The sequence below is a fragment of the Ostrea edulis genome, chromosome 9 (assembly GCF_947568905.1).
Source record: "Ostrea edulis chromosome 9, xbOstEdul1.1, whole genome shotgun sequence".
NCBI classification, from domain to species: domain Eukaryota; kingdom Metazoa; phylum Mollusca; class Bivalvia; order Ostreida; family Ostreidae; genus Ostrea; species Ostrea edulis.
The window spans coordinates 51,018,561-51,035,233 of NC_079172.1; the positions used below are offsets into that span (position 1 = coordinate 51,018,561).

At 35.1% G+C, this 16,673-nt stretch overlaps 1 protein-coding gene across 2 annotated transcripts in view; it reads left to right on the forward strand.

The window, feature by feature from the left end:
* The first annotated feature begins 1,803 nt into the window (after nt 1-1,803).
* The window catches only part of LOC125658262 (adhesion G protein-coupled receptor A3-like), a 74,723-nt gene continuing 59,853 nt past the window's right edge, over nt 1,804-16,673 (forward strand). Inside the window, exons 1-3 of one of the 2 annotated variants that reach the window (XM_056149509.1) lie at nt 1,814-2,131; nt 2,263-2,637; nt 8,070-8,141. In XM_056149509.1, the coding sequence (XP_056005484.1) occupies nt 2,339-2,637; nt 8,070-8,141 (371 nt within the window). In that variant the 5' untranslated portion in view covers nt 1,814-2,131; nt 2,263-2,338. Of the gene's footprint in view, nt 2,638-8,069; nt 8,142-16,673 lie in introns of both variants that reach the window. The other variant, XM_048889470.2, reaches the window with a different exon arrangement.

The window sequence follows — 16,673 nt, forward strand, 5'->3', positions numbered from 1 at the left end:
ATCTGTGTAGTAAATATCTGCATTTCAAGTTGATTTTTTTTTTTTTAATTAAATGTGAAAAGCTTGCTGATGAAAGAAAATATTTTTGCGATGTTATAGAAAAAACAATATTTTTTTTTTTTTTTTTTTTTTTTTTAACAACACTTTATGATTCAACAAACATTCATTTCCATATTGTGTTCTTAAGAGCCATCTGTTCTAAATATAACTGGGAAGTTTATTTTGAACAATATATGCAACGACACTGCATTTTAAAACTATGTGTCATGTAATCACTTCTCTTCCTTTACTGATCATTTAATATGTATATACAGTATCTGTACGTATATCCATGCTGCCCCGTGAGGGCCCTAGCTGATTGGAAGAATAAAATATGCTCAATGTTCATTCCCCTTATTGTGAAGCGGAATAATAATTTCAGAGGACCAAACTCTAGGAAATATACCTGATTCTAAAAATTAAATAAAAATTTTATAAGAAGTGTCTGTAAAATGTCTTTGGATTTCATAAGATGTTCATTCAATAGATTATCAGGACCTGTAGCTTTTCTACTTTTTGAACTTAAAGCACGTGAGACCTCGTCCTCAGAGATATGTCTATCAAGTTCAGGTTGAAAACTTTCGCATTTACATCCGTACCAAAATTATCAACGAATGAATCAGATTACCTAATTTTACCCAAAACTCACTGGCTGAGCCAGACCTCTCAATTACACAGCAAGTTGCATATACCTCTCTCAATGGCTGCCCTTTTATTACGGACAGTACCGGGGTACATATCATTAAGTGCGACTAATAAATTCCCATAATAAATAGCAACGAAATTATTACATTATAAACTCCATTACTTTTGCATGCACAGTTATATAAATTTATTGAATGACATTCCCCACTCAGTAGCATCTACCCCGAATTATTCATAGAAGGGGGCAGTGGTAGATAAAATATTAACCCATATATACTGTACTGTAAAATTAACTTTTGTCCTCCTCCTCCGCGATTTAGAATTTCTAGGTGTAGGAAAAGGATATACCATTCTCTAGATACATGGATACATTTATGATTGGGTTGTTTATCGCAATCTAATTAAAATTAAATGTTAGATCCGCTCGCGTACTCGCATACATATGCGAGTACGCGAGCGGATCTAACATCTAATTTTAATTAGATTGTGTATCGCAAATAAAAATTAAATTCTATTAATGTGAAAAATTCAACTCGGCTAAAAGTTAAACATGGTTTGTTTTGAGAAACCTAATGAACGGTATATTAAATATTATCAGTGGTTTATTTTGAGATTTGAGTGAAACCAGTGACGGGATTAAGCATGGGTGGTTGGCGCAGTAAAGCCTAAAGGTGTAGGGTAAAGGGGGGGGGGGGGGGGGGGTCTTGGGGTCTTGAAAATCAAGTTCCCAGTGGACCCTGAAACTACCGAGTCCTTACAAAATAAGACGTATAGATTATATTTTAGTGTTTTTGACATAATTCTATAAAAAAAAATGTAATTAAAAGCAAAAGAGAACACCTTACTATCCACCCCCAAAATACGGGAGGGAGTGGGGTGATCCGCCATTGAATACTCTCCTCATTAAATCCTTTGATAATTTTGTTGGCATATGAAGCGTCTCCAAATCAGAATATACAACTTATAAATGCAATACTATTGAACCTTAATTGTACTATTTTCTAAGCTTTAAATTGCTAATATGTTATATTTGTTTATCATGGGTTTTCAGTATATCCCATTGGGATCCTCACTTCTTTATCGAAGAAAGCACCTAGCGCCGAAAATAGAAATAATGACGTCACAATCAATGTTAAAAAAGAAAAACCAAGATGGCCTACGCAGCTGAAGGGTGTTTGTGCAGGGATTAAGAATTGTTGATATTCTGGATGTTCTTTACCTTTGATTGAAAGTCTGTGACATATCAGAAAGAAAACAAACATAGGAATTTATCCTCTTTAAACGATTTTCAGATTTATAACTCAGGTGTTATATGTTTGGTGTTTTAATCCAAAGATGAAAAACAACACTCGTTAGTCGATGCAGCAAAAAGCTAGAGGCTGTGTCTGATGATATTTTGTGCGGAATGCCTCCGCTGGAGAGATAAGCTTTGTAGCTTGTGATTTGTGTACGTAATGTTAGCATCCTTACTGGAGATTTATCAGTCATAATGAAATATACATACAGTTAAAAACAAATCGAGTTTCAATGTCTGGAAGACACGTGCATGGATAAAATTTTCTGCTCCCTTTGCATTAGGCCTACTACATGGAACGTCTTGTTATGGTGATGATTCGAGTGTGATTACGTTGGGGAATGAAATTGAGCCAGAAGAATGTGGCATGGTGCTAAACAACCATTGTGGATTAATCGCCTGGCTGGAGTCCTATTACTGTGTCTTCTGTCATCAGCTTTCCTCATTGAGGCCTGCCCCCCTGGATGCACTTGTACAACAAGAAAACCCAGGGATGGGGCCAAAGGAAGTAAAATTGTTTCCCCAGACTCCAGAGGTCGGTCCAAAAGTGACAGCCCTCAGGTTGCAGGCAGGGGGAGGAAAGTAGTGTGTGCAGGAAGTTTGTCCGTCATCACGTCTGTGGCCATGATCAGCAGTTTACCCCTAGACACAGTCATTCTGTAAGTTCGATATGAAATGGTTGGTCCTTTTAAATTTTTTATGAATGATTTAAGAGAGCAAACAAACCACCCTGAAGAAATTCTGTGCTAAAATGCAAGATTTTAAATGTCAGATATTGTATATTTACCCTCGTCAATATTTGGCTTTTATAAAAGTGAACATTTATACTTTCCCTTCTGCTGTTCAATCGAACCCAAGAAGGGACTTTGAGATATTCCCTATGATTAATGGTTTTGTGCACCACCCAAGAAGATAAAAAACAAGACACCATGTAGAGACATTTATTGTTTCTTGGCTTTAAATAAAGCCCACAAAGAATGGAATCTTGCTATCAGATGTGTGACAATTATAAGGTTGTTTATAGCCAGGCGAAGTATACACTACATATACATGCACATTTTAAGTAATGATGCAGGGAAAAAAACAGGCTTAGAAACTCGATAAAATTATGAGCCAGTCAGACCTGGCTACAGTCATAAGTTGCCAGCCTTGTTCAAAATCTGCCACTCCTGATTTCCAGTTTTTTGATGTTTATTATTTTACACGAAATTTACTAAAGAATTAAGTTAAAGCTTTTTGTGACATTTGTTGTTAGACTTCAGCTGTTCAAATTGGCCCAACTACTGGGCTAATGTATGAAATTTCGTCCCAGCCCGCATGAGAAATAGACCTTGGGTGATCAGACAGGCTGTAATTTTCAACCCTTGAAAATGTGTCAAAATTCTTTTCAGTAAAATTGGTTGTATTCAAATATCAATTGGTATGAAAATCTTCAGATGTTATTAACAATGAAATTTGTACACTTATTATGAGTTACTTTATATGGTAATTTGTTTCTAATATAGTGATATCAAGTATTGATTGAAAAGGGCCGAACCTTGCCCCCCCCCCCCCCCCCCCCCCCCCAGTTAAAAAAATCCTCTTTATTGCTTTTCTGACCTAAAGGTAGTGCATATGATCTTGATGATATTGCAGTATATGCGTGTCTATCCTTACAGACAGAATTTGATGAATCTTGGAACACTTACAACACTCCAGCGCTTGATGGTACTAGCCATTCCAGGATGTGAAAAAAAAAAAATTAATGGAGTAGAGGTGTTATGAATCTATTAACATAATCTTGTAAAAATTTACATCAAGATCACATTTCTTCCATTTGGCCACACACAAGAAAAACTACAGTTCATAGTGCCTATGTACATGTATATGCTCATTTTTGTACGTCATGTTAAACTAAGCCCAGGATGCCTTTAAACTCTTGTATTCATTTTGAAAATAAATTGCAGCTAGCAAATAGCAAAAATTTAATTTTGTTGAAAGATTGATGTTGCTAATATTGATTGTAGCAACACCGGAATGAGGATTTAAGTTTATGGTACACAATGCATTGATTTTTTTTCACCTGAAAACAGGTGGGACAATAGTATTTCAGCTCTGGAAGGTCATTGTGGATCGCATAATCAAATTCCCCAGATGATTTGCTAAAACTGGTGAATGAAGTTTTGTTTGCTAGTGAACTCTATTACATCCAGTTGCTTGTGTTTATAATGAGTTATTGATGTGCCCTATGATTATAGTACCAATATTGGAAACAGATGGTACTGGTAAATTAAAGTTAATGAATATACATATATATGCATAAACATATATCTATTAAAGTAATCAAAAAGCTATCTTTAACTTGTTTTATAATATTTATAAATTTCCAATATTTTTGCCTTTGATATCTCTACAAATTGCAGTGATAGTCATTTTTTTCATGGATGCGTTGCAGTGTAAACAATTTGTGTAATAATCTTGATAAATATAGTATACATCTATTTTAACAACTAGGAATTTTGACAGAAATGAAAGTAGAATGTATATATAAACACGAAAACACGACTGAAGAAGACCGGTAACACGGTCGAAATATTTCTACAAAGTGTTTAGAGTTTTTTCTGTGTGTATATATATATATATATATATATATATATATATATATATATATAAATGAATTTCATCTTTGAAAATACATGAGGGTATATATATATGTCAAAACTGCAGCACATTTCTTGAAGAGTATGCCAGCATGTCGCATCACAGAAAATGTTTTTTTTTTTTAATTTCTTAAAATAACTGATCACTTTTATATATTAAGCCACTTAGCTCATACTGCTGCACATTTCATCATTGAATATCTGAATAAAGGCTTTTAGGGAATTTTTATCTAATAGTTTTGATTACTTATCGTTCAAACACAGGAATTCAAGATGCTTTCATACTTTGCCTTTCAACTCCGCCCCATTTTTGTCAAGAGATCTGGGACTGAAGCAGATTGTCATGCCAAGGTGTACAGAGATTTATTCAAGCTCGTTTTATGGGTTATTAAATGGTATTGCTACTTAAGTACCTTTCCTTTTTGAGAAAAAAAAATTGGATAGAAATCCCCTTCAAATGTAAGGAATCTTCTTGTAGAACTGATGCTCATTTCTAACCCTTAGATTCGATGTTCATCTCTAGCCCTTTGGAATCAATGCTCATATGTAACCATTAATAGAATCGATGCTCATGTTTAATCCCTTTGAATGCATGCTTATATGTATCTCTAACCCCTTAGAATCTATGCTCATTTTTGTATCATGACGGAGCTATACTTTCATTTATGAAAGCATGGATAATTCCTGTTGTACTTAGTTCTAGCACTGTTGAATTTTTTTTTAGTATATAAGTCAAACTTGTCCATGGAGTCCTTATGCATGAATGTGGGATGTTATTCACATTCGATATTATACAATTAAGCATATTTATTAAAAACCAGTCAATCCATGATTTTATTGCTTCAATTTAACCAGAGTACAATATTGAATTTTTAGGTGACATTTTGGGAATTCAGTATTGGAAAAGGGAACAAATTTTGGGAAGAAGCACCCGTTTTTCACTAATTTTCAGTATTGGAAAAGGGGACAAATTTCGGGAAGAAGCACTCATTTTTCAGTATTGGAAATGGGGACAAATTTTGGTCCTCAGACCTCTACAGGCCATAAAAAATGCCTGACTATGCTATATATTGTAATTCCCCTGCAAACAATAGGTATGGGGGGGGGGGGGGGGGGGGGGGCTTATGTTAGTACACTCTCTCTAGTTGTCCAGGCTCCAGCAGCATATTTAATATCTGTAGACACATTTTGCCTAGGGATTTTTCTCAGAGAGTGTTCATATTATGCCTTATTTTGTTGAAATGTTTTATACTAAAATGATATGTAAACTTGTGCACCTGCTATTTTCTGAGGATAATCCTCAATTGTGAGAAATAATGATAACCATTTATAGTTCTCATTTCATGATAATTTCTGTACATTCTGTCAGTATCCTTCCCTACAACAACTTTTGGGAGTGTATTGGTTTCACAATATTTACATTTCCAATGCTTTCATCTGTGATATCAATGATAGCCATTTCCTGATAATGTAAACAATTCGCGTATGAATCTTTATAAGTATACGTGTACGACTGTTTGAACAACTGGGAATATTCCAATTTTGAAAATACTTGAGGGTATGAACAGCAACGCTTCACGCCAGCATACTTTTAATGATGCACTACTGCTCTTCATGATTTATGCAGGTATATGGTTAAGCATCAGCAGTTCATGCCCTCATGTATTTTCAAAAAAGAAATTTATTTCATAATTGTCTGTCTATTTTTTTTATCCATCCATCTGTTATTGGGACAATTAACTGGTTTCAAGTAGTTCAGTGTATAGATTCAAATTGGTGACCAAAGAGCTCAACTGCATTACTGAGATTTGCATTTTTAAGGTTTAATACCATGAATATTGAAGCAAATGAATGTCAAAGGAATTTAGAGGAGGTTGTTTTAAGGTGAAACATGAATAATGTTGAAATTCGTGTTTTTGTGGTCTTCAACTTTACAATGTATTTGAAATGGATGAGCCCTGCTTATTAGGACAGGCCTATAGTATGATTAATCACATGGAATCATTTCATGAGCAACCAATCTAGATTTTTCTGAATTAATGTATATATACGTAAAAAATAATCATCATTGAATATCAAAAAAAAAAAAATTCACCTCCAGGTAAAACTTCCGACCCATTGCATTTAGTATATATATTTTACACAAGAGCATTATACATGTGTGTATGACTGCAGACATCAACAATCATGTAAATGTTTCACAGTTATATTCCACTTATATTGAGTTCATTTATATTGAGCTATCTGTTATATTGAAGTAAAAATAGATCCCCATTAACATTGGTTAAATTGAACTTCGGATGTAATCATCAATATCTGTAGTAAACTGTACGTGTATTTACTAACTTCACACAATGTTTATGATGAAATAGATCCCCATTAACATTGGTTAAATTGAACTTTGGATGTAATCATCAATATCTGTAGTAAACTGTACGTGTATTTACTAACTTCACACAATGTTTATGATGAAATAGATCCCCATTAACATTGGTTAAATTGAACTTCGGATGTAATCATCAATATCTGTAGTAAACTGTACGTGTATTTACTAACTTCACACAATGTTTATGATGAAATATTACGTAGTTTTCATATGTTGATTATATATACAAATTTAATAGTTCACTAACCAAAATGGTATTCAGATATTAAAGTACCGTACGTGCCTGCACTAAGGGCTGCAATGGGTACCCGAAATAACCGAAAACCGCGGGTCATGTTGTTCGGGTCAGGTTCAGTTCCATTTTTCCATATTTCGGTTCGGGTTTAGTTTTAATAATAGAATCATTATTAGAAATCTGTTTAAACGAAATGTCGAAATCCTCAAAGGTGGCAGTATTTTGATCAATTGTTAAATGATGGCATTGTGGACAAAACTGTAAATAATGACAGTATATTTAAGATATGTCGGACGCATTGAAAATACGCTACAGGATCAACATCGTCAATGACAAAACATTGAAATCATGGATGGAAACGAGTAGAAGTGACAATGCTAGCTGTTTCTACAGTGTAGTACCATGGATGTCAAGTCTAAACCTCAGTCCACGTACCCGAGTAATTATTGTGACAAAATACAATAAAGGTTTTCGATTTTAACTGTACATTAGATTTATAAAATAGTTATATAGACCCGAACCGAAATACCCGAACCCGAAGTAAAAAATTTAAAACTGACCCGACCCAAAAATTTTCGGAACCGTGACAGCCCTAGTCTGCACAGAGCTCAAAAATTCCAATTAGCTTAGGGTTGTTGTCCTTGATTGTGTCGGGGATATTCTCAGAGTAGTACAGGTGCAGCTGCACTACTGACATATTGTGGACATTTTTAATATATATTTATGTTGAATGCACAGAGCAGAATTTGCATGCCCCATGTATTGCAGATGATAATCACAATGATTTAGAATTTGACATCCACTAATTGATCTGTCTTTGTACCTTTGTAGGGACTTGAGCAGAAATGACATCACCATTCTGGAGGAGGGCGGCTTCAACAGAGTGTCATCTCTTCAAAAATTGTAAGTACCCCCAGTAAGAAAATGTAGTCAAACCTGCATCATCGCAAGCCACGGTTACTGAGTCCTGTAGTACCTACCCTACCATGTGATGTAGTGTAAACGGAGACAATAGGCATGGCTTGTGACGGTGTCAAACCTGGTACTGTGAGGAATATATATGATCTGATGTTAGTCCCTTTTTTGTGGCCTTGGAATGCATGCCAGGCAGACACTCGGGAATGACTTTGTCCGATGTCTGTCCGCCTAGATCTGTTTGGTACAATACTTGCACACCTGCATGACCTATGGAACTCTCTGTTATAGGATCACTGTTTTATATGAACATGGATTGTGTTTGGTAATTCAATCATTGTAATAGATCGTTATGTAATTAAAGTCAACATTACTGAGGGAGTAGAAAATTCTTCCTCAACTTTCTTGCAGTGCATGATTACACAACAAACAAACAAACAACTGGAGATGCATCACATTTTGTGATTTGACAGTATCATTTGATATAGATCTAGATTGTAGAAAAATTCTATGTGATATACGATTCTGTGGTATACATGTGCTATTACTCACATGATATGGCACTTGGTCCTGTTATATAGTCAGCAGGTGATGGGGACAGCTAGGCACTTTGACAGTGTGTGAAATTAACAGTATAGACTGATAGACAAAATCTAGAAAATTTGTTTGTTCTACCCTGTGATGAATATTTTAAGATCAAGAGTCAAGATAATTACATGTTTTTTGACATTCTGTAGTTCAATTATTATTTTATGAATTAAGTTTTGGAAATTATCTTCAAGAAATAAACAGGTAGTTTTTAAATGATTAATTATTCATTATCAAAATTGAGTGATAATTAGAAAGAAATGAAATACAAAAACAGAGTACCATTAAAATTAAGGGTATTTGTCACTTTGTTAATTGTTAGACCTATTATAATAAATCAGGGTTCAAAATTAACTTTTTCAAGCGCCTAAGTCTGTACATACTATAGTGATTATATTGATGTTCACTTACTACGGTAAGTTCACAAAGCATTTCACAAGTCCATCCAGTACATCATATAAAACGATCCCATACAGTAGAAAAAGACAACCATGCTTTATCTTGCTTAGAGTTACTGACATAACCCCTTTATATAAGCATCCATGTGTTTGGAAGGTCAGCATGTCATTGTCACGCAAACTCTTAACCATGTAGGTAATCAACCATAAGTTAAAAATCTAAGAGACTCCTCACAAATTTGCTAAAATCTTAACCAATTCAAGATTTATATAGTCCGGATCTTCACTAGTCTGTACTGACTAGTGCCATAGAGAGTAGGTCCGGCATGATTTTTACTTGTCTCAGACTTGCAGACAAGAGGTAATTTCGAAGCCTGTAAATCAGTCAGTTCTGTAGAATTTGAAATTGTCTGTAGTATAGAATCACACACTGCGGAGACGGTAGGCTAGAAGATCAGGGCCCTGGGTCCTGTGTGTCAGCAATTAAGAGGAACAGTTTTACTTACACACAGCTTCAGCATGCAAAAGATGGTACCTTAGTGTCATATTTTGTTTGCCATACATGGTCAAATGACAAACTGTTCACAATTAAGGCATTGGAACCAATTTATCTGCTTTTATATAAATGCATGCCCATGCAGGACCCACTTGCAAAAAACTTTATCTGACAATTAAGATGCCATTAACTCTAACATTTATATATAGTGTTACTAGTAACTAGATGAACTCAATTATCTTTTGTGCAACTGGGCTCAGAGTTGTTTATTTTTTTATTATTACATTGATCAGTAAACATGAAAGCAGTGCACCCTGTGCAGTAGTTCCATTCAGATGCAAAATGACACTTAGAATAGAATGATCGTTTTCAACAGGTATGCATCAAATTTCAAAAACTTTTAATTAAGTCTAAATTCATAAACTGTATTAAGAATTGCTTTCTGAAAGACTCATGTTGACTCCTTTTTGTTTGCATGATTCCAATTTTAAATGATTCCATTTTCATGCGATTCCTGCTTAGGATCACAAATTACAATCAATCAAATATTTCCGTCTCTCTTGTACTAATTTTTTAGTTGATCAGTTATATGTAGAAAACATTTACTAGATGAACTACGGTATATGAATAAACATTTAGATTAACTACGGTATATACATGTATGGTAACTGGGCTTCCTTTGGCTACCAAAATTGACAGCTGTGCTTGTGGTCTGAAATTAAGTGTATTTTTATGCCTCCCACCATGAGATGGTTAGGACATATAATGATGTCACCCCTTTGAATCCATCATGCTATCTGTCATGGTTAGTTTTTCCCGGACCTTTTTTTTGCTTTGATGACCATAGGTTTGTTGTACATGTGTATCTCGATCTTTATATTGATGACTTGCAGACTTAAGGTTCAACTTTCATACATGTCCATTGACCTTTTTGATATCTCTTATATTGATTGGGGGAGGGCTAAAATAGGCTATGTCTGCCCTGAATCCCTTTCACTTTTGTGATTAAAATTATTATAAATTGAATATCTCTTATATTGATGACTTACAGATCAAGTTTCATGTCATTTGACCAATTTTTACCAAAGTTATTGCAACCAGTTGAGATTACTTCCAAAGCAATTTCATTGGCTAACAAAAGAGTTACTCTGACATGACCCTCAAATGGGATGTTGTTAGATTCTTGTGTAGTGACCTATGTGAGCGGTATTGTGTCATTCCTGGAGAAGCTTACCAGGACAGGTTTTGATGATACAAAGGGCAAGGTAGGATAATAAGGGCCCCATGTGGCCCCCATTCTTAACTTAATTTAACTTAGATTTAACTTAAACCATGAAACTTAGTAAAAACTTATTTAAAGATAATGAAATTTTACAGTGTTTGAAATTAACCATAGATCGAATCTATGTCAAATGACACTGGTTTATGCCAATTGTAATTGAAATAGACCAAATTGTCTATGCTAATTTTCTAGATGTAAAACAATAAAGTTATCCCAAAGGACCCTTTAAAACAATAAAGTTATCCCAAAGGACCCATCCCGTGGGGATCTGGGTTAGAATAGGTCCTCAGTACCCCTTGCTTGTCGTAAGAGGCGACTAAATGGGGCGGTCCTTCGGATGAGACCGCAAAAACCGAGGTCCTGTGTCACAGCAGGTGTGGCACGATAAAGATCCCTCCCTGCTCAATGCCCATAAGCGCCGAGCATAGGCCTAAATTTTGCAGCCCTTCACCAGCAGTGGTGATGTCTCCATATGAGTGCAATATTCTCAAGAGGGACATAAAACAATAATCAATAATCAACCAAAGGACCCTGCATGGTCAGTCGACATCTGATATAAAATGTTTTGAGGAAAGGAGGATATTGTTAATATGGAAATGAGAAAATATGCTTTCTAAACTTGTACATTAGAAGTAAATGAAAATGTTTTAAATTTGTGGGTTTTTTCTTTTCAATTTTGCGATCTATGCCAATTTGATGAGGTCAGAGCACTCAATGTAAAACTTATACGGTACCAATTTTGATGCACCAGATGAACATTTCGACAAATAATGTCTCTTCAGTGATGCTCAACCGAAATGTTTGAAATCCGAAATAACTATGAAGTTTTAGATCTAAATATAGCCAAAAACAGCGTGCCAAACAAGTGGAGCCAAATTCGTCCAAGGATAAGAGCTATGCATGAGGGAGATAATCCTTAATTTTGAAATGAATTTCTAAATTTTATAACAGCAATCAGTCTATGCGAAAGTTTTTTGGACCACACAGGACATTCGGTCCTGTGTAATCAATGAACACACCGGACCGAACCAAATTTTGTCAGACCGAAAAACCTAATGTAAAAAAGTGAAACAAGTGAAAATGCAAAACCAAGGAAATCTTATTTATTATACTATACCTGGGATCCCTCCCGCATAATACTTTAGACGCCCCTTGCGGTTTAATCACATTCATTTACGTATTTGGATTTGTGTGATATTTTTTACTTATAACAAACATTTAAATGACTCCCCGTCAAAATAATAAAGCTTAAAACCGGATACTGAGACATCGGGCATTCCGGTCCGGTGTAAAAAATGTCACATCGGACCCGAGGCACTGCACATCGGTCAGGTCCGACGGTCCGATGTCTTTCGCATAGACTGAGCAATTAAATATACATCCGTATTTTCAAGCTAGTAACGAAGTACTTAGCTACTGGGCTGTAGAGACCCTCGGGGACTAACAGTCCACCAGCAGAGGCCTCGACTCAGGGGTCATAATGTAAAACTTATACGGTACCAATTTTGATCTTATTTTGGCATAGACCCGTGGTCTATACCAAGTTTTAAACCAATTTTGAACACTGTTTACCTACAGTTTTCCTTTGGCAAACATGGAGCACATAGTTTGCCTGTGTAATATTCTTAATATACAGTTGATACAGGTATACAAAATATGTTAAGATTTTGAGGTAGGCAAGTGTGTGCTTCATATTTTTTTAAGCTGCAGGATGCTTCAAATTTGTCAATTTGTACTAGCTAACTTTATGACCCACCTGTGAACTTGGAATATATATATGTATATATGTTAAAACTGATATTCATTTTGATACAGACATCATTAGATTTATCAGTTCATGATCTACAGTTTTGTTCCAGGATGACTTCTCAAAATACTGGGGCCATGTAAGTGTCTAGAGCTCCTTTCAAATAGGTCTTGGGAACACTTAGAAAATAGTGTGATAAGACCAAAGCATGTTTTTGATCAAGATTCTATTACCATATGCTTACTCAGGTTGCAGTAGCTTAGTGGTAGAGCATTCGCTAAATGTGACCTGGCCATGGAGGTCATATGACTTCTAGCCTCACTTGTGTCATGGCCACATCAAACCTAAGACGGGAACATTGGTAGTGTAGCACTCGGCATTACAGGTCTTTTGGATATGACCTTAAAACAAAGGTCCTGTGTTGCAGCAGCCAGGCATTCAGGTATGTTAAAGAACCGTGCTATGGTTCCGAGCTCTATAGCATATATGTCTAAATTTGTGGTACATAATTCACATACATTATTCTCGATGAGACGTAAAATACAAATAAACAATCAACATATGTGCATTATGAGTTGGGGATTTTCAAGTATAGGAACTATATTCACTGCGATAGGGAAGGACAATTTGTGTCCTATAGAAATATGGAAGTTCCTTGAAAGTTTACTGTATAGTGCTGTGTCTTAGGGATGCCATGTAGTTCCCTTTGGACATTATATGCAGTGATGACCCTATTAACAAATCCAGCAAGTAATACTTATTGTGCATCTCAAATCTTTTGACGAAGTCTTTGGATCAGACATGGTCCTTGCTTGTCAAAATTAAGCACTGGTTCTAGGGAGCCTGATGTCTTTTTCTCTGAATTCTCAGACAGCCAGGACGTGCCAACTTGCAGTGTTTTGACTGTTAGAAACTTCATTTACAGTATCTATATAGAGTTATAACTGAGTGATCAGGAAGTGTCCTACTGCTTAGAATTTCTAATCTGTATCCATACTCGTTTGTAAGAATTCATCTTAAAACCTGAGGACAGTAACAAAGTGTCATGATCGAATCTTGGATTTGATGAAAATAGTATCAGCTCAAGGTGATTATACTTATTTTTATTATGGATCCTATGATGATCTGTCAGGCTTTCAAAGCTTTGCTCCCTTTTGTGGATCCTATAATGATCTGTCAGGCTTTCTAAACTTTGCTCCCTTTTGTGGATCCTATGATGATCTGTCAGGCTTTCAAACCTTTGCTCCCTTAAATGCTAACAATTTAAAATGCTGACAAATGTAATGTAAAGTTCAATACTTAAATAAAATAAACACTTGATTATCCAGATTTAGATGTTTAATAAATGCTGAAGGAAAATGTCTCAATTAAATTTTTTGTCACTTTATTTTGAATTTTAAAAAATGCCTCTCCCTCATCAAATGTGGCCTGAGAACGATCGAAGTAAATAAGGGCATGCCATATTTTTTTTTTTTCATTGAAAGGGCTTCTTGTAAATCAAATTAAATATTTAAAATTACTTGCTTATAATGAGGAATATACCGTATTGATAAGATATGTAACAATATAAAAATGTTGACGGATAGTTTGCCCAATGGAGGTCTAAACCATTATAATAAAGCAATGATGCATGTTGGGGCATCAAAATGATTGCATAATTCATTCAAATCTAATTACTTTTGAGGGATACAGTGTTGTTTCTGGGGTACCAATGAAAATCTGTATATCGTTGGGGCCTATTTTTGTTGTACAACTGTTTCACACCAGTCAAGGACATAAAAGAACATAATATTCTGTGGTAATCAACAGGAGACTTCAGCTTGGGGACTTCAAAGAACGTATTTAGTTTCTTCTCCTGAAGAAGCCTTACTAATCTGAGATAATCTGAGATTTCAATTTGTTTTTTCAGAAGAGGGTAGCAGATTTACTGGGGGAGATATATTATCATTGTTTTGGGGCCTTGTATCTCCATAAGACTTCTTGCCTTGTCCACTGGGATTACAGAATAAAGAATTAAAATGCTTTGGATATTTGCTTCATCCAGTTAAATCATAATGATAATAATATACAGGGGAAAATTAGATTGCCACATGCAGGCAAGAAAATTCCTGCAAGTGAAATGTCATCTCTTGGATTATAATGCATTAGTAAATGAGGACAGAAGATCAGAGGAGTTTCTTTTTCAAATACAGATATTTGTCTGTTGTAGATGAGTCTGTTTCACCACCTGGTGTTGTTGCCTTTAATCATTTGTTCTGGAAGCAGTTCTCTCTGTTTTGGTTGCCATGGCAATGCTTTCTTGCTACTCTGCACAAGTTGTATTTGAAGTGATTTGCCTTTTCCATGCTTTCCAAAGTCTTGTTTCTAACCTTGTGTGGTGGTTTGCTGGCAGCTGTGTCTGTGAGGAAAATGACTGTAGTTCCTATTAAAAGGGGCTGAGGATTGGCTATATGAAGAGATAGTTTATTATCAACAAAATTTTCTTTTGATCATACTGATCCTTTAGAATACCTTAATCTATTACTGTAGATATCCAGATCTATACAGGACGGGCAATTGTAGACATTATGTTAGAATGTTTCATATGCCTACGATAAATATAACAATTTACAGATCAGAAATACAGAGGAGCATGTAATATAGGACTGATCTTAAGCAAATTCATTGAACAAAATTCATTTAACAAGCGTACACCAGGTATATGCTACATGGTACATGGTTTAAGTTAGGGGATTCATTAACCAGTGCAAACCTCTTGAAAACCTTCACAGACACTCTGGACTGTGTTCACTTAATGCTGATCCATCAATAAAATTTACCAGGGAAATTTCAAGATCTGAGTAAATAAGGAAGCTCTCTTTCTCGTTTTACGTTTTTTTACTTACAGGCTTTATGGTAATTGTGTGACTGCAGTGTGGTATATTTCTGTGATAGAAACACAAGTGTTATAAATCATTGCAGAGAAGTTCATTTTAGTGTGTAAATTATATACACAGAAGATGCATGTACATGAGCTCCTGAATGAGTTGGTATTAGTACGCAGTGTACATGAGCTTCTGAATTTGTTGGTATTAGTAAGCAGTGTACATGTCTCCTGAGTGAGGTGGTTATGTGGGTAGTTAAGCTGGTATTAGTAAGCAGTGTACATGAGCTTCTGAATGAGTTGGTATTAGTAAGCAATGTACATGATCTCCTGAATGAGTTGGTATTAGTAAGCAGTGTACATGAGCTCCTGAATGAGTTGGTATTAGTAAGCAGTGTACATGAGCTCCTGAATGAGTTGGTTATGTGGGTAGTTGGTTGGTATTAGTAAACAGTCCTCATCAGTTTAATTTTGGAGTTTGCAAGAATGACAAGATTTCAAAATTTATAATAAAATCTATTCAAGGATTGAAACAAGAATTTTATTGTGCTATATGAGAAATGAATTAATCACTAAATGCTGTATATATATACCAAGGCAATTCAAAGAATATATATTGAGTTAATATGCTTCAAAGGCAGAAGTTTTAAGAGAGATCCAGAACATTTGACTGATATATTGAATTAGATATATTAAGTTAGTACTAATTCATTCTCTTATTCAGTTTACTATATATCAAGGTTTGACAAACATGAAATGTTTCGTTGTGAAATACCAGATATTGCTCTACATATAACTTCCTATTTGATCAGAAAACCAGATTATGTTTGAAATTTTTGGCTTTTACTGAATGGAGGCATTAATTAATTGCCTTAACTGAATTACGTCCATTGTATCTTTGTTGAAGGAAACGCTTAGAATTGAAGAAAGGAAATTCAGTCATGCAAACTTATCAACCCCCGCTGATCTGGGAACAACTTCATAGCTGTCGTGGTGCTTGGAACTAATATAATGCAGAGCTTTTACTTTTAGTTTTTCAAATTGTGTAGGTCATAATGTGTTCCTTTGAATTGTGTCCTAAATTTAATGCTCTTAAAATTCACTTTCAAACTGCCTATGCAGACATATATTTATCAATAATATCAT